General features: G+C 39.4%; 1 protein-coding gene across 1 annotated transcript; it reads right to left on the reverse strand.

Moving 5' to 3' along the window:
* Positions 1–505: 505 nt before the first annotated feature.
* micu2 (mitochondrial calcium uptake 2) lies at positions 506–12,021 on the reverse strand. The gene is given in 13 exon segments (XM_053485773.1): positions 506–2,215; positions 2,314–2,471; positions 2,780–2,888; positions 2,977–3,148; positions 3,626–3,720; positions 4,734–4,781; positions 5,851–5,933; positions 6,685–6,732; positions 6,816–6,891; positions 7,273–7,304; positions 8,642–8,777; positions 11,757–11,993; positions 11,995–12,021. Coding segments are annotated over 13 exon segments (1,323 nt in total). The 3' UTR covers positions 506–2,113.
* Positions 12,022–19,602: the final 7,581 nt, after the last annotated feature.

A 19,602-nucleotide genomic window follows, 5' to 3' on the forward strand; every position in this document is an offset into this window, starting at 1 on the left:
TAAATAGATATCTATATGTAGATAAAAAAGTATATATAGTTTAAAAAGTTTTTCTTGTCATTAAGTGTGTATACATTTGGCTGACTCTCTCTCTCTATATATATATACAGCATTTTATTTTATTTTTAACTATATAGATATTTATTTATATAGAAATATTAAAATAAATCTACTGCTATGCGTTATATATTATAGTATGATCATCATATCAATATAATATACATCATAATACTTTTTCTTTTCCTGAAGTGTGTATTATATATATATATATATATATATATATAGTATCTATTTCCCTTCATTATTTTACTTTATATTAGGTTGAAAGTTAAGTAGTACAAAGTGTAAAAATTCATAGTAATAATACCACTACAACTAATTATTAACATTAACGTTATTACCACCACTATAATAACATTAATAATAATAATACCGCTATTACACCTACTATTATAAGAAATATTATTATTAGTAGTAGTATGAAATAAGAAGTCTGAACTCACTCTGAAACATGCACATTTTATTTTATTTTAAACCAGTGTGCAAGACTTTTGGTAAACAGGCTTTTGCTTGCATTTGCCCCAAAAGATTAGTGTGATTAAAAAAAAAGAGAGCAGAAGAGATCCACAACCAAAGGTGCTTTCACATATGCAGTGTTTAGTCCATTTGAATCAAACACTACTGCAATATCCTCTTTGGTGTGGTTTGCTTATTTACGCACAGAAATCTCTCTCACACACACACACACACTGATGCCAATCAGACACCATCTCTGTGTGCTGGTCTTGGTACAGTACAATTCAAACTCAGTGCAGACAGCGAGAGAGCGATTGAATCCTAAATCTGGCTGAATACAGGAACTAAACTAAACAGTGCTGGGCGTCTTGGGGCGCTTGTGTAGATGTGAGGAACAATACTGAGACTAACGACAGTCAAATCCTGCGAAAAACATGGTGTGTGCGGACTGACAAAGAATTGTGTGTGGCTTTGTGAGTTTCGCTTTCTTTACTTTCTCCACCAACTAAATCTCTGATTTCTAAACTCATCGCTCTACACAAATTTTTTGTCCTCCACACGCCAGTGTTTTGTCACTTTATGGAGTGTTAAAGAGAAACCAAACCAAATAGAACTAAAAGTACCAGAATTTCACCAATTTAAACTACAAGATGTGAAAGCACCCAAATACCAACCTTAGATATACAGGAGTACCAAATATTATATTAAAAAAAAAAAAAAGTAAATGACAAAACAAAAACAAAGAAGCTGGCACAAATGACTTATAAAATCTAAGGCACAGAGATTTAAAATATTTCATTTTTCATATACACTTTCATATTTCATTTGCACAATAAAAACCGCAAACCTGGATATGTTTATTAATGATGTAGTAAAAAGTGACTTAATGCTTCACCCTGTGGAACCCAGAACAACGAGACTCACTTCATTATCAGCTTAGATTCTACAAAATTATGGATTTATTTTTTTTCTCCCTTTTTTTGGAAATTCTGGTTGGACCAAAAAATGTAAACTGGACTTTAGTAGCGGATTGTGGGTCCCAGTAAACATTTTAAACTTTAACAATTGCTGTTTGGACATTCAGTCAGATCATTTCAAATAAAACAATAATAATAATAATAATAATAATAAAGCATCCTGGAAGAAAATGATGGACATGGAGGGGACAATTGGTTCTAATATACGAAGGTGAGTCAAAAATTACCCGCACCCCGGATTAGTTTAAGCGTACTGTTGGCTGCACGGTTTGTTTTTAATGAGGGAATGCTTTAAATGCCTTTTGACAGATGTACAAAGTGTACTGAAAAGCAGGAGATCATGTAGAAAAAAAAAAAAAAATGTATGTCTTGTTTAAAGGTTATTTTGAGTAAATTCTACAGCCAGAGTGCGGATAATGAATTGCAGGAACATACATGAATTGTAAAATTTAACGTGGATGAAACCGCGACAGTCGGATGTAATGGACCAGCGTGACGTGACGCGTCTCCACATGCTGAGCCTCCAGGTGCTGGTATAACTTTATTGCAACCACATGGAATAGCCACACCCCTAATGTCACAAGCCCCGCCCCTGGAACCTGGAACTGGTGCATTTCCATTCAGAAAGGGCTGTTGCTGTGACTCAGAGCCTCCTGAGCGCCTTTAAGTGTTTCTTTCTTCACACACCTCCAGAAACCTGACACGCCCTGCTGGGACTGAACCTGTCAGTGCACGCACACACACACACATTACATTATATAACTAATAACTTGGGACTACATTCACGGCTTGAATTTTGAATTTCGTTTTGATCTCTCACCCTGAGGCCTCGCAGCATCCGATCCTTCATGACGGCGATGAACTCCTTATGGCTGAGACAATTGTCTCCGTCTAGGTCGAAGATTTGGAACACCGTGTCCAGGACGTTCTCAGAGAGCTCCTGTCCTGTGGCGATCTTCACCGCTCTCTTAAACTGTGCTGCAGACGAAAGGGAAGCATGATGGGTGTTACAGCGACAGAATGGAACGTCTGGGCGTGAACTCGATGTAGTATGGGCGAAGTGGTGAACGTTGGGACATTTAAAACGACTTTGTTACGCATTGACAATGTGGTGCAAGTCACAGAATGAAACTCCATGGATATTACGGTTATATACAGTACTGAGTTGTCAATGTTTCTAAGGCCAGACTTCTGAGAAGCACCAAAAGATGACCCGTACGGACTTCTGAGTCACATGGTGTCACATCCCTAAATCTGTGCAGCTCCGACACCGTGAACAGTCTTACCCATTCCAATCGGCCTGTTGGCGTCGGCGATCATCTTCACCGAGATGGAAAAGTCCTCCAGGTTGTTGGTAAAGAGGCAGAAGGCTTTAAACTCCTCGAAAGTGATGCTCTAACAGGAAGACACAAAGGAGACAGATGAAGGGCGGTCTCAAACCGAAAACAGTACATCCAATAGCAGTGTGGAAAAAACCTCTTACTTCTCCTGTCGGGATTCTCTTCCTCAAGTTTTCCAAGTATTCGTCGTTGTCTTCTTCGTTGGTGTAGTGCAGCAGCCAATCAGCAAAGTCCTCCCTCCTCATGGTGTCCATGCCTTTGGAGAACTGCAGAAACTCCATCTCCTGCACCTCCACCTGCAGATCCTCCATGAACCTGCACACCAGTAAAACACACACACACACACACAGTACAGGTCATGTTTTTTTAGTGGTATTTATAGAGAAATAAGTGTAAATACTTAAAAAAAAAAAAAGGTAAAAAATTTAATCTTCAAATGCATGATCATAAAAATTTACAAAATTATTTTACACATCACATTTTAATGCATTTATGTGCATGTACTATTTATAGTGGAAATTCAAAGTGGAAAGAAAGAGAGAAAAAACAGCTAGCCATAACTGAATCTAGTTAGACCGGAAGATTAAGTTGAGGTGAATGAAAAACAACATGATAACCCATTTGCATGTTGTGTGAGTATAGGTGCTCCCAGGTGCATAAACCTACCTACTTCTACCTATAAAGCCTATTAATTAAAATCCATAATTAAGAAAATGCAATGAAATTTAAAATAAGTTCATCAGACAAGGAATATTTAAAATGCAAGACAGCAGCACACTCCTGAAGACAGACCTGTGAAACTCTTTGTACTGCAGTTTGTTTTGTCCTTTGCGGCCGAAGAAGAAGGCCTGCAGCGTGGTGCTCGGCTCATTGCTTTCCTCGAAGGCCTAAAGACATAATGGATCTGATAAACAAAAACAACTTACAGAGTCTCTGTTGTAGAGATAACAAACTGGGTGTGTTCTGTCGAAAGACATATGACATACGGTCAAGACATGGAGATGATCTTTCTTAACAGTGAAAGGAAGAACATTTTACACACACACACACACACACACACACACACAGAGTGTGACGAGAGCTCACAGGATTAGGACTAAGCAGCTGTGTGTCCAAAAGAAAACCACTTGTTATTGAGACTCATCAGAAAAAATAGGCTTCAGTTTGTTAGGGATCATAAAGACTGGACTTTGGAGCGATGGACAAAGGTCATGTGACCTGATAAGTCCAGATTGAGTCTATTCCAGAGTGTGTAAAGGTAAGAAGGGAAGGACATAAAGCGATGCTCCATCATGCATAGTTGCTGATCTGGGGTTAATCAGTTACTCAGGTCTAGACTCAGTAACGTTATGGGGCAATAAAATGAAGTCAGCTGACCACCTGACTGTACTGAATCACCAGATTATCACATCTACTGTATGAAAAAGGCCATATTCCAGGACTCGGATTATAAAAGAGTGGATCTGGGAACATAAGAAATCAACTGGACACCGACCTCGACAAGTCTTTAGGACACAAGGATTTTGACCCATTGTTCCAAATAATGCAGGTCTGCACTTAAAAAAATGTAGGGACGTTACATGATTAATGTGCGCCATAATCAAAGCTTAATTTGGTCCTTTTAAATATTGGCGTTTGTGTTTCCTTTACACCCCCATCACCCCATTGCCAAGCAGTATGATACTTTAACCAATATTCCAATTTAAGCAATATACTTTACCGCTATACACAGCGACAATTATTATTTTATGCTTCAATATTCAAAATTTATTGACATTATACAAACATCACGTAACCATTAATTCTACCGTCACTTGATTACGACTTACATACAGACATTTATTTGGAAAATGTAGGCCAATACAACAAGAACAACAAGCAAACAATAAGGTGAACTCACCTCTGGGACCTCTTTAGCAATCTTCCTTTGTCTGATGATTTTCGTTAGCTTTGGAACAAAAAACCCTCAATTAGTTTATACATTCACAAAGACGATCCGTAATTAAGAAAAAATATATATATAAATATATATTTTCCCGTCTGCAGATCAGGAAAGGGGAAGCCCGGCGGCCACGCTGCTGCACTGTTTGCGTTTTTCCTGTTCTATCAGCCCTCGTTAGAGCAAGAACACTATCATTAATCAGCTCATTAGTTAATGATCAGGTTTCGCTGTGTTGTGGCTCTCCAGGACCGAGGCAGCCCACTTCCTGCTGCAGACTAATAAACACAACGCTCCTCGGATCGATCCGAATTCCAGTAATCATGCCGGAGCACATACCTCTCGTTCACCAGAAGCATTCCTCGAACAGCATTAACAAAGACAAGGCAGTCAGTTATCTACAGCACCCACAGTTCTGCATTTCCAAGCATGGTTAGCATATTTTACAGACAAGGAACTGCGCAGGAAAGTGTGTGCTAGCGTTCTTCAGCGGTCATGTTAGATTTGCCGATTTTTACTTTAGTTATAAACTCAGTTATTGATTTAATATTTCCAAGCTGAATGTGGAAACTGGGGCTGGAGTGCAGGGTTGGACAGGATACAGCGATCCCTGGAGCAGATGGAGTTGATCAAGGATTTAACAGTGGCAGCTCGGCAGGACAGGGGCTGGAACCCCCAACCTTAGGGTTAGCAATCCAGAGCCTTAACCGTTTGAGCCACCACTGCTTCACTTACTGCACTGACATGGCCCCGTATGCCGACCTTGATCCCTAAATCAGGCTCTTAAAGGGACAAGAAGCTTAGAGGAGTCACACTGTGCATGGGACGGGAAGAGCGGATGAGGGGAGGTTTGGCTTTAACCGTCGTCATGGAGACTGTGGGGATTATGTCCATTTGCGACCACCTGAGCCAACACGGGACTAACGGTTACACCCAACACAAACAGTTTGTCAAATTTGAAATACAAGAACTGCAAACTTGTTAGTCCTCTTAAAAGGTGGCAATACTGTAGTTTGTTTTTATTAATGACGAGGTGAGCTTAAAACACGCTTAAAAAAGATTAACGTCACTGCTTCACCTTCTCGAACTCCTTTTTGTCCACCTGCTCGTTGCCGTCGATGTCGAGCATCTTGAAGGCGATGTTGAATCCTGTACATGGCTCTGAAATGACAGCATGTTCCCTACTGTTAGCATGCTTCGGATCGCTAGCCGCTACTAAATCAAGTTCACTGACTCGGGTTAAGCTCAAATGCTACGAAAAAAAAAAATAATCTCAGTCAAAGAAAACTTGAGGTGCAATATCAATGCAAAGGTATCTCAAAATTCAGGCGATCAAGTTTACAAAAAATGCAAGTGTTCGAGTCAAAGCGGGACTTTTGATTGTGCAGAATAACAGAACACAGTTATGAAAGTAAATACTCCCTTTATTTCTTTATATAATCCCCTGCGACACTAATGCACTTCTCCCAGTGTTTCAAAGTACATCTGAAACGCTGGCCTCCTGGGAACTCCTTTATTAGCCCAAACATGTGGAAATGACTTGGACCGAGGTCTGGACTATAAGTAGGATGTGGTAATAATTCCCAGCTGAGTTCCTGTAATGTGCAAGTGGTGTTGGTGAATGATTGTGTGTACAGTTCACACACAGATGGTGGCCACTCCTTGTTCTTGGGAACGACTGCAGTGGGTTCCGAACCACCTCGGTCGTGATTGTCACTCATGGACGCCTTCTTTAACATGCTTGCACCGTTTAGATGTTTTACTGCGGCTAAGAGTCTCATCATCATACTGTGATTGAGGTCTTCTGTAAACGTCAATCTCTTCTATCAGAAGTTTTATCACAAGTCCCGGTTTGACTTGAACACTCCATTATTAGTTGTTTTTGTTACCATTACATACTTTAATAACTTACTGGTGAGGATGGTGAGGAGGAAAAGGTACTCGGTGTAGGAGATCAGCCCTGCACACACACCAGAGGGCGTTAAAACAGGAAAAAAAAGAATGTGTGTATCTATATATACAAAAATATACGTGTGTGTGTACCATTATCTCCAATTCCTCTGAACAGGTTGCTTCCTGCTTTGGCTTTAGAAGCCACCGTCAGCATCTTCTCTACTTCCTGTGGAACAGGAACAGACAGTCACGGTTATTCAGCGTCGCCAGAACGTTCGTTTAATAAGCACATCTGCATAGTTTAATAAGCACATCTTACATAACGATTAGTTAAGGTCTATTTTCGAGCATTCTAATTATAACACATTCACTTCACCGCTCCGTCTTGCTCGGTAGTAAACCACCGGCTGGTTATGTAAATCTCAAGCTCATGACGGATATTCTGTAGCGTACTGAGGGACTAACAGGACAAAAACTAAACTAGACTGGACGAGATGGCTGTGGCCGTGGTGAAAAACCTGTCTAAGCTGACGTACAACAAAGCGAGGCATTTATTTTTCCTTCTAAACAGACCGTCTGGTGTGGTGTGAATCAGCTTCATACTCACCGCTTTGCTCAGGGGCCTCTTGTGCAGTTTATCTGAAGGGAAACAAGAACAACGAGAAGAACTGAAACGAGCAGGTGAAAAGCTCAGAGACAGTGTGTGGTGGAATGTGACGCGCTTTTAGGGATATTGGACATTAACATACACTCTCCAACAAACACTACATTCACATTACCAGTCTGAAGTGACTCAAACGCACAAATCTGATGTCTTACAGGTGTAGCACCGAGTCACTTTCGTATTCGGTCCCAGATCGGACCTGAATCAGATACGTGATCATGTGACTTGAATGAGAACGGGCAGATTGGGATTCATGAGACTTTTTGGTCCCTGTGCATATGCAAGGCGCTCGCTGTGGGTCATCAGTCGGCAGCGGCAGAGAAAGTATTCAAGTCAGTTCAAGTCGGTTCTGCTTTTATTGTCACTTCAGCCACATACAGTCCTGTACCAATTGAAACACAACACTCCTACAGGACCAGGCTGTGCATACACACAACATAAATTAACACAAACTAACTAGCTAACTAAGAGACAAACAAGAGCACCAACACGACACAATGCAATATACAGTGATGAGTTGAGGTAGTGCAAATAAATGACAAGATAGGTGAAAAAACATTTCTTCAACGAAGGGAAAGTGAAATTTAGCGATTTAGTAAATTTTTAAAAATAGAGCCGACGACCTGCTCACCGTCCTCCAGAGTGACATCTTATTAAACACATTCCGAAAAAAATTTAGCTTGTCTTGCAACAACACTCGCAGATCACAAGTTACTCGCAATCCAAGGTTCCTCTGGATGTATGCATGATGTAAGTGCTACATTAAATGTGTCCACTAGGTGTCATTACAACACACTCTTAAATGAAGCGGCGGCTGGGGGTGACAACAACACGGCATCCAGCATGATTACACATCAGCTGATTTAACCCCCCCTCCTCCCCCCCAAAAAAGCACTTGATCCAGTAGAGTAAGGAGAACCTGAGAGATGATGTTCAAATGTTTAAAGTTTATTTACAGTAACATTGTTTACATTTTTTATTCATTAAAAACACAGTAAGATAAGCGAGTGCCTCATTCACCTTTACAACCGTCAGAGGCTGATTCAGTATTACAGCCCTGTAGGATAATTACTGCAGACAGATGCACACTGTAAATGTTTATTACTTGTATTGAGTGTGTAGGTACTTGCTTATCTTAATTTTTAATAAAAACAACAGGTCACATTTGTATGCTTTATAACCTTTGCACTGGATACACTAGCACCTGCACCTTTTTTGGCTAGGCAGGTAATTAGCATTCAAATAATCAGACTCGCCAACTAGCTGGGAGAAAACAGTAATGAATGTGTGCGTGTGTGTGTGTGCGTCTTACGTTCCACTTGCTCCAACATGACAGAGTACAGGAAGTCTCTGGGAGTCATGTACAGCTCCTGGTCATAAATCACAGACGCAAACTGGTTGAAGCGCAAACGCCGCATCGAGACTGCAGGGACGGGGGTGTCATCATCCTTTAATTACAAATACACACACACACACACACACACACTATATTATACCACATGTATCTCAATATATACATATTTTGCAGGGGGAGGGGGGGGGGACAAATAAATAAGGATATTGCAATGTCACTTATATATCATGCAGCCCTGGTCCAGATTCACAGTTCTGCACTAAACAGGAATCAAAAAGCATGTATTGGTTTCTGCAATAATGCATGTTAACCATATAAACGCGATTTGATACGAGCGAGGTGAAAGTTTAATCGTTAAACGAGGAAGGGTGTGGCTTAGAGCTATTTAAAATATATATATTTAAAAAGTGTTAAGAATGGGGGGGAAGACAACATCGATTCAGTTATGAATCACACCTGCTTTCTGTGCTGATTCATGTAACGCCACACTGACACCGAAATCGATCAGCTGGTGACCAGAATTGGCTGGTTCATGAGCCAAGGACACACACGTCTGAATGGTGCGACAGAAATGCGTTTCCATCAGAATTTGCGCACGTTAAAAAAATCTCCGCTCAGCATTTCTCTCCAAACCTGCTCATTTACACTTACACCGGTCTCAAAACACCACGAGTGCAAATTAGTCTGGACACGTGCGGAGTCTGGAAGCCTTATGTACACGTCTGTGTTAGACACTCACAACTGTTCAACACTAATAACATTAAAGACATTTGAGACGGTAAAACGTTGCAGTTTCTTTATAATCCTACAGGTGGCGCACTCTGAACTATTTACACATTTTCATCCCGTGTGGTAGAAGTGAATTACTTGCCAAGTTTGTTTAGAAATAATAGTTATGGAAATATAAAATAAACAAATTATATTTATTTATTTATTTTTATTTATATTTATAATTTAAATTAAATTATATATAAAAATGGTTTAAGGTGTTAAAATTGTAACAATATCAGGGGGAAAATTATATTAAATTGGGATATTTATAAAACCGTGATACTTACAGAATTGCAAAATTTGATTTAATTGGCAAAGTGGTGTCGTAATAATATGGTATCGGGAGGTGACCGATGATTCCTGTCCCTGGCGAGTGTGCAGAATTATTACTAGACAGCATCCTTTAGAAAATTTAATCAAAAGAGATTTAATCAAGTCAAAGATAAAACGTAAAACGCCTTGCAGAGGAATGCAGCACACTGAGATTGCGAAACGGTTCAGGCGTGACCACTGAACTTTGCTACGAACACGCAGGGTCATGGAGAAGAAAAGGACACATTAACTGTAGTATAAAGTGGAATAGAACAAAATGTTAAAAGGAACACTTTAGCCTCTAGTGCACCTGTATTTTAAAACTGATACCTTTTGTAATTTCCTTCAGGATCAATGAAGTTGATGAAGGTGGAACCACAGATCACAAACGCCCTTGAGTACGGGCAAATCTGTCCACAACCAAAAACTCCGCCTAAACTTTGTCTCTGTTCACAAACTGTTCATTGGAACGCGACTCAGAACCCGCTATGTTCAGCTGATAGCGGCAGCTTGGCAAAGGCAAGATTGTTTCGCGTAGCATCAGTTTTGCTCGGTCCGCGGTCGTGGAACGCGCACATGATAAAAGAGTTTTGTGTAAAGCGGAGTGACGTCCAAGCCTTTGCAGAGCAGCATCATCCGAACAACACTGTGACGAACAGAGTGATGCACATTATGAATGATAACGCGGTGTCTAGTGTTTAGCAGCTCAGTTGCTGTATTATTTTTGTATAATTAGGACTTCTTTATACTTTGTACTTTGTGATATAAACAAAATAAATCAAAAGTTAAATATAGTTCATAGTGACATAGAACGGATTCTATTTAAAAAAACGTAATCTGTCTACGACAAAATCGGGTTACGAGCAGAATTTAGAAACAAATTGAAAGTTTGTGAACTGAAGTTCCACTCTATCTATCTATCTATCTATCTATCTGAATATTATTTTTAAAAATTTCTTTTTAACGGTCAGATGAAATGAAAGTGAGTCTCGATGTAAGGATCATTATTGTTCGAATGAGGTACTGGCAACCTGGAAGGGTCTGGACCGGTTTCAACTATTTCACCTGAATATAACACAGAAATTCAGTTTGTTTGTTCGCACCAGTATTTCAGTCACAAGCTTTTCTCAGCAGGATGAGCGGCAACGCAGGAACCAGTAGCACAGGCGTCAGGATCTGCACGCGGGTAAACCTCATGGCGAAAGCGGGTTCATCATGCTGAGCTCAAAACTACTGAAAGTCTGTATGCGGTTGGAGCTGCAGGTAAACCTCATGTTCGCGGGTAACCGCTAGTTAACAAGACACTTAGTTGGATCTTTGCCTGAAACAAAAGTAGTACGGCTTAGTTTGAAAACCGCCACCAGTTCATATCCTTTATTTAGAAGTTTACATGTTTGTTTGTTTGTTTAGGCCAAACCCGTCCCTTCTCTCTGTGACGCTGCGATCGCTGACACAAAACGACTGACTGTGCAAAACGGCGGCAAAATGAAATGTAGTGGATTTATAGCGGTTTGTAAAAAAAAAAAAAATTATGCAAAATTCACACCTACTTACTAAAACAACTGTGACTTTTTTTTTTGCCATTTGTGCTTTTATTTAACACATTTGTGACTCCAGTAAACAATGTAAATATTCTTTATCAGTTTGAAATAGTTTCTGCTTCTATTGAAAAGAAAAACTTGTTTTTTCCCCCCCCTCAATTACCTTTAATTTAATGTCATTATATCTGAACAGATTATTTTAGGAATTTTAACCGTTTAAAAACGCAACAATGTAACCGAGTGCCGCGAAACGGCAGTGTTGAACCGTGACGTCATGCGTGTGATCAGTGGCCAAACCGCTCCACCGTAACAGTAAACATCACTCTGGATCATTAGTAGAGCTTCAGATCACACACCGCACTAATGTAGGACACACCAGTGTGTAGTTTCTGCGTCTCTTCAGTGTTTGTCTCACTTTGTGTTGCGAGTGTAAACTTTTAAAGCCCTACCCTGGTCTCCTTGGCGTACACGGTCGGGTGGAAGTATTTCCCCCGCAGCTCGTGATGATACCGGAGGATCCCAGCGGCGGACAGGCAGCCCACCACCGCGCCCCCCACCGCCGGCCTCAGCGGGACTTTACCGCCCAGGGTCCACGATGTCCGGAGAAAGTTCCGCAGACTCGCCCCGAGCCTCCAGCCCCACGTCGCCATTTCACTAACAGGAAGTTTAGCGCTGCTGCGGCTGGTGAGGTGAAATAAGGGGATCTGGCGCCATCTGCCGGAGATTCAGAGAACGGTCCGGCCAAACGTCTTGTTTCTGATTGGTCAGAATTTTCAATCCGTACTTAAAAAAAAATATATTTTCTTTTTTTTTTTTATCTCCTTAACGTCTAACAATCATATATGAAGCATTATATACATTACACTCACATCTGAAGGGAAAATAAAATACAAATTAAGGTTACAGGGAGACAACACGTGGGTTATATTTCTATAGTTATAATAGAGAGGAGGAGTTTAGTCCTTTAAATGCAGCCAAAGGTTTAATTGCTTTCCAGTGTCACGTGCTAAAATGTATCAAATATTATATTAGAACATACATTCATAGGTTTATGATTTACAAATTACACCGAACGAATTTGATTATAAAATAAGCAATATAAAAATAGACATGTTGTATAGGAAAAAAAAAAAAAAAAAAAATATATATATATATATATATATATATATATATATATATATATATATATATATATATATATTTCCCCTATACAACAAAATTCGTTTGGTGTAATTTGTAAATCATAAACCTATGAATTTATGTTCTAATATAATATTTGATACAGATTATGTGTGTGTGTGTGGGGGGGGGCATTTTAGCGCGTGACACCGGTTTAAATGTCCTTGTAATGGTTTAAAAAGTATTGTGTCAAAATAAATTCTGAAATCAACTTTTAAATAACTGATTTTTTTGCATTCCTTCTGACCATTTACATTTATCTATGTAGAATTTACCAAATGATATTAAAACATTTAACATGAAAATGGTTTTTGAGCCATGCCTCATTCAGTGCCAGCGTTACGTGCAGTATGACCCGTCATTAATGGGAAAAGTGTTTGTAGAAATAGTTTTAAAACCGATAAAGTTAAAAATAAGGTGATCAGCGTTATTATTATTGTCCCAGGTTGAAGCCCACACACACGCCTGTCTGTCTTCCTGAGACCGGTTTCTGGTCCTCCACTGTATGAAACATAAAGATATAATTGGAAGAGCGACTTCTGCCTACAGACAAAACATTACTTTTACTTATATAGGTTGTGTCGGCTTGGAGGTGCATTACTGTGTCTTCCACATACTCTGTATAGACACACTAAACTCTTGCATTGATTAGCTCTGTTGAGTGACGTGTATAACCACGGCCAAATCAAGCGTGAAAAAAAGCAGTGAATGAGTTGAAAAATAAATAATAAAAGTGCTAGATGTGTCATATAACTGCTCATAAAGTCCCTCCAGTCAACAATTCTGTTCAGCCAGTTTTGCGTGATGCTGAGACAAAATCGTCTGGACGGAAAGACATCCAGACAATATGAGTTCTGACCAATGTACAGACAAAACCTTTCTTTTATTTACATAGATTTCACCTCGAAGTTTCACAGTAATTGTAGACTCATGTTTAATAGCTGAATGTTTAAAGAATATTTAAAAATTAATTTATTGTATACAAAAAGGTTGTATGATATGGTACCGCAAAAAAGTGCATATATATATATATATATAAAACAGAAATTCTGTTTGTGCCTTTGTGTCATTGTGTGTTTGCGCAGGTAGTTCCCTTACAGGCGTGTCTTAGGCCTTCCTCACCGGCTGTAACAGTAGGAAGCATAATCTATGGACAAAATGGATGTGTCTTAGCTAGTCAGCTAATTAGGTTTTGTATTAGCTAGTTTTGTTAATTTATGTATAATTTATGTTGTACGTGTGTAGCACCTTGGTCCTGGAGGAACGTTGTTAGGTTTCACTGTGTACTGAACTGTATATGGTAGAAATGACAATAAAGGCTGACTTGACTTGTCATAGCTACTGGAACCCCATAATAATAATAATAATAATAATAATAATAATAATAATAATAATAAATGGAAGACACCTGTCTGGAAGACAGAGATAAAAGCAATGTCATTGTGTTATTTACAAAAACTGTTCAAACTGTTATTAAAATATAGGACTCATTTTAATTGGAACAAATAATATTCAATCATAATTATTGTAATTATAACAAAATGTTACTAACAAATGGATAAAAAGATGAGCGTTTTATTTTTGTTAATGCACACAAATCATAACTCGTAACATCACTGTGGAATAAATGGAACATCCAGACAATATAACTAACCACTAGGGACACTGCAGTGTGACTTTTATTCTTTACTTTTCTTTATTGATTTTATTGTTAGGGAATAAATTTAATTTAATAAACCGATGAGGTTTTCAGAACCGCTCCAACTTTAAGCTGTCAGAGCAGCTGGCGGGTTTAGTTTCATACCTGTAGATTGTACACTCGCAGGTCTTTGCTCTGCAACATCTCACATGGCTTTGAGATAATTAAAGTCACTGGAAAAGTTCAAATACTTTTGACATGCAGTGTGGTAAGTTATATGCACTATCGCTCAAAAGTTTGGACACACTTTCTAACTCCATGGTCGTTCCTGATTTTTATTCTTTCTACACTATAAAACAATATTGAAGGCGTTCATCCAAAAATACACAATAATCTGCTTTGAACAGTTGATATTGAGATGTATATCTGCTACTTCTGCTCTGTAAAGCTTCAGAACGGCTCGGTGCTGTTTGTTAATTGGTGATTTCTGAGGCTGGTGACTCTAAAAATAGCCCATAGGGAAAGTCTTTACCGTAGAGGTCTTTCCTACTACAGGTCTTATATAGTACCTGACTTTTAGGTGTAGTTGTTTTCTTCATTGTGACAAATGCACATGTCCCGCCCACCTAACGAAACCCTCCCAATCACACAGCGTTCACCTCTTCACTGCTCCACTCCGGGTGCCATGCGTTTCCTCTATTCGAGTGGAACAAAGAACAATACCTGAACCAAGGCCAGACACGCGTCTGACAAGTTCGACGAGGCAAAATCAGCACCGACCTGTTTCACCAGTCGTATCAGAGACGTTTATCCCGGTGACGCATTCCAACAGGACGACTGACCTCAGTGTGATGTTTATTATAATCAAACTTATCCATACGCCGTATGCATATATTTGTGTGTTTATTTATTGGATTTATTTATAGAAGAATACAACCACCATCATGTGGCATATGCTAGTGTAGTGTAACACATACCCGGCTGTAGCTGTAGCAGTCAGTTAAAACAATCTGGGAATCATGTTCTTTATATTTCTGAAACGTTCCTTACAGACGACAAAAAATCCACGACTTTGGGATGGAATTGCATCTAATCCCATCCAAATAGACCTATGTCTTACTTATTGTGCTTTAATTCATATTTTTCTGTTTCATGTCACACATCTAATGCCATGAGACAATTGTGTCTATCATGAGCTAAAAAAAAAAAAAGGGTGGAAAGAATCTGGCTCTAGATCAGCTTAAAGTTGAATTTAGGTTGTTATTTTTTTTCTCGAGCGAATCGTCTCTGTCTATTACATTTTCAATGAATGAATCATCAATATAAGCCGTATAAGTGTGTGTTATAATTATGATCTAACAGTTTTATCCTTATTATACGACCCAAATAAAGACTGTTTATATATATACGTACAACTCTGTAATGAGTCCAGGAGACTACCGGTACATAATGTTTTAATGACACATCTCAGTTAATACACATTATCTGCATTACCCTTCCTCATTATCATCTTCATCGTCATCATCATCATCAGTCCTTTTTGCTGGGGGTCGAGCCCCTTTGGATAAACATGCACAGCTGTTGCATAGGAATCTCCACTATGTTCTCATTCATGCAACGTATTAGTGGTTGTCTTCTACGTTCCTTTGTGAGAAATGGTTTATTTCGATCATTAGATAAAGACGCGCGTGCCCGCAATCTCCGTTTCTGTCCATGTTGTCCAGGGGGGCACGCGCGTATCTCGGCCACGTTAAAAACGAACCCGTGGTGGCCATGTCTAATTGTACAGCAGCGAACAGGAAAAAAAATACAAACATGTAAGTGCGGCGAGGTCAAGCTCGGCGGTGATGATACGGGGCAAACCCAAGACCTTCTTATCGTTGTCAGAGAGAACGTTCTAATAAGGTTCTTCCAGAATGTTCTGAAGCCTGGGAGTATTGAGCAGTGAGTACTGCCGCCCTCTTGTGGTGGAACTATAAATCTTTCCTTTTTTTTCGGGTCAGAGATGCTGTAGGTGGCATGATATTGTGCTTCCTTTTTCCTTTTTTTTTTATTTAGACAATCACCCCAACATCAAGCGAAAACAGGATGGTCCAGGTCTGGCTGTGAAACAGACATGATGTGAAATAACATGGAAATAAACTCATGATGAACCTGCGAAACGCATCGAGAAGATTTGATGCATTCTGTGTATCCGTGCTCTCAGAGTGCACTTAATGATACAGCCTCCATCAAGGGCACTCAGAGGGACTGACTACTGAGGGAAGCTTGTGAATGTGCGGTGATGGGTAAAGAAGCAGGTGTCCTACATTTCACACTGAAATCTCTGCCAGGATTTGAGATCTTGTGCTCTCTCTCTCTCTCTCTCTCTCTCTCTCTTTTTTTTGTTTCTGCCACAGTTTCTCTCTTACATGCTCTATTTCTCTGAAGAAGAAACAGAGAAGTTCTCTAGAGCCTGGATCAGTAACATACTGATGCAAGTTTCATATACAAGTACATCTCACACTCTCTCTCTCACACACACACACACACACACACACATACAATTTCATCTTCAAGTTCGCTTGAAGTGGTGAAGGAAGACTGACCCCAGATCAGGTCTTAATGAGATAACAGTGTGTTTAACCCTACATCCATGCTAGCAATTGTTCAGTTTCTTTCCTGTTGATGTGTAGAAAACTCTACTGCTCTTACTTTTACACGTCATAAAAACTCCAGTGAGAACCAGTTGAAATAATATTCAATATCACACAAATTGGTGTAAAGATTGTATGTCAGATTTTACGTTACACGCATCGAACACGGTCCGTAAATTGGCGAAACAAGCTAGCCGCAGTTGCTAAGTGCACCCACTAGAGGCAGTAAGCTACTGCTACTTTGTTTCAAGCTTTATTTCTCTTTATAATATATATTTAACATTGTATACGACATGATTAGTTGCTTTTCTTAGAATAATTTCAAATTTAAGTAGAAAATCTCCACATCTTGCCGCTAGCTAGCATGGATGTAGGGTCAGGGAATTCCACATTCAGTTGATTTCTCAGTGAGGATGTTACTGATACAGGAAAAACAATCTGACAAGAAACTTGGCACACAGTACAGTATGGTGGGGAAAGCATAAAAAAAACTATTAAATCCGATGTGCATGTTTGTGCGCGTCTCAGACGCAGGGACTTTGACATGTCGCTCGGTAGTACAGCGAATCGTTCAATATAAAATTGGCTACTGTTATGGCATGTGAGGCTATCACTAAATAATTGTAAAAAATTATGATGATAACAAAAAGAAAAAACAATGGAACCACAACGAGACGTCTACCAGTGTGTAAAAGTGGTTTGGGAGTTTTGTTGTTTGTAATATCGCTGACATGATCAGAGTTTTACGAATATTATGTTTAAAAGTACAAAATTTTTTCCACAATTACTAAAAACCTGGAAGACGGGGGGAAAAAAACGCTAAGTGAGGACGGAAATATATATGTATATTTTTAAAAAATGGCCGAGCTTGACCTCCGAACACACAGAAAGAGTGACAAGCGCACATTCAGACCAATAGCATATATGCATATAAAACAGTGCTGCTGTGGTGTGTGTGTGTGAGTGTGTGTGTGTGTGTGTGTGTTTGTTTATGCTGTGAGTCTACGTAAATGCACGTCATAAAGTCAGAAACCACTTTAGGCGAGTAATACGTCGTATTTAGCTCATTATATTTCTGCCGATTAATAAAAACTCGACGAAAGTTTGGCTTAATTCGGCGTAGCTTTGTAGACGTCGTGTTTACTGTTATAGGTATATACAAATATATTTATAGATATGTATAGATATATACAAGATCTCAGATAGCATAACATCGTCACACATAAACTCCCTACTTTCTGTCGGTTTTACGATCAAACGGATGAAGATGACATGAGATGACATGAGGACCTATCTCTTAGTGTTCCCTCGACATTTCGAGTCGAATCCTATCGATTTGTTTTTCACGTCCTAGCCTAAAGGTGTACAGATCACATTGTCTATCACACTATGGTTTATACTTCTGTAACAAACGCTGGGAATTTAGTCCTGCTGAACATGTTTAGAGGAATAAATCTGGAATTGCCGTCATGCTCTGTTGAGGTGACGTGACGATTGAGGCTTTTACGCCATGCTGGTTGATGTTTAAACAAACTTCCGCCTTTTAATCCTTTTGACAATTCTTGTAAGCAAGAATTGACGTTTGCTTCTTTAGTGTCACACTTTACGTTTTATGAGGCTAACATAGCTAACAAGTAAGAAAGTTTTCACGCATTAAGTGGTAAGAATTCATGAGTCGGGAAAGTTCCTTGTATTCAGAATCGGGTCACACGCATGGGTTAAGTCAAATTCCTTTCAAGCTCCATGTTCGGATTATTCAAACCAACAAAGAAGAAAATACCGTAATGGTAACATCATGTGGCGTAATTGAAACTGTTAAATTAAAATATATGAATTAAGCAGTAATACAGATCCAGATTTTTCCAGCATCAAATAGTGCCAGATAAATCTTAAATCGTTTATGTGAGCCAGAGAGCTTCCAATTCCTGACCTTTACAGGTATTTTTGATGACAAAGTTTCACTATGTTCGACTTTAAGCGCTAACTTGTTCTGGAGATGCTGGATGGTGATGGTGCTGGAGAGCGAAATGTAGATGGAGGGCAGGAAAAGCTTTACTACATAGTACAACAAGTACAATTACAAGCTTTTAAAATGCCTACTATTTGCATAATTTTTAGCCAATCAACCTAAGAAAGCATGAGATCGAGTACCAAAATCAGTTGTTCAAACATTAATAAGTAAAAATGTAAGAAATTTACAGAAAGACAGCAAGCAAAAATGGCTTGTGATCCTTCAGGGTGAGGAGAAGTGGAATTGAATAATGCTCGTTAATTGAGTCAACACATTATTATAGGTAACGTAACTTCTGCTGGGTGGTGAGATGGTCGCGAGTTCAATTTCCACTCCAAATAGCAGATTGGCTGTTTTCTTGTGTCTGGGGGAGAGGTCTCTTGCTAGCATTGGATGACTTGTGTCACATGTCTCAGAGGGAGCATGTGATAGTCTCTGCTCTCTCTATTTAGGAGAGACCTGAGGGACAAGTTAGAACTGGCAACAGGGCACAGGGCTAGCTTAGTGGACAGTCAGAAGGTCACTGGTTCAAACCCCACCACCAGGCTGTCACTTTTGAGCATTTGAGCAAGGCCTTCAAACCTCAATTGCTTAAATGTAAGGAGATAAATGTAAATCGCTCTGGATAAAACCATCGGCCAAATGCCATAAATGTAAACGTATAACTAAATGGAGAGAGGTTCACAGTGGCATAGTGGTTGGCACTGTGGCCTCGCACTGTGCTTGATGGGTTTTCTCCAGGTACTCCGGTTTCCTCCCAGAGTCAAAAGACATGCAGTTTAGGCTAATTGGCATTCCAGAAATGCCGTAGTGTGTGCATGTGTGTGTGA

This window comes from Clarias gariepinus, chromosome 24, assembly GCF_024256425.1.
Source record: "Clarias gariepinus isolate MV-2021 ecotype Netherlands chromosome 24, CGAR_prim_01v2, whole genome shotgun sequence".
Taxonomy (NCBI): domain Eukaryota; kingdom Metazoa; phylum Chordata; class Actinopteri; order Siluriformes; family Clariidae; genus Clarias; species Clarias gariepinus.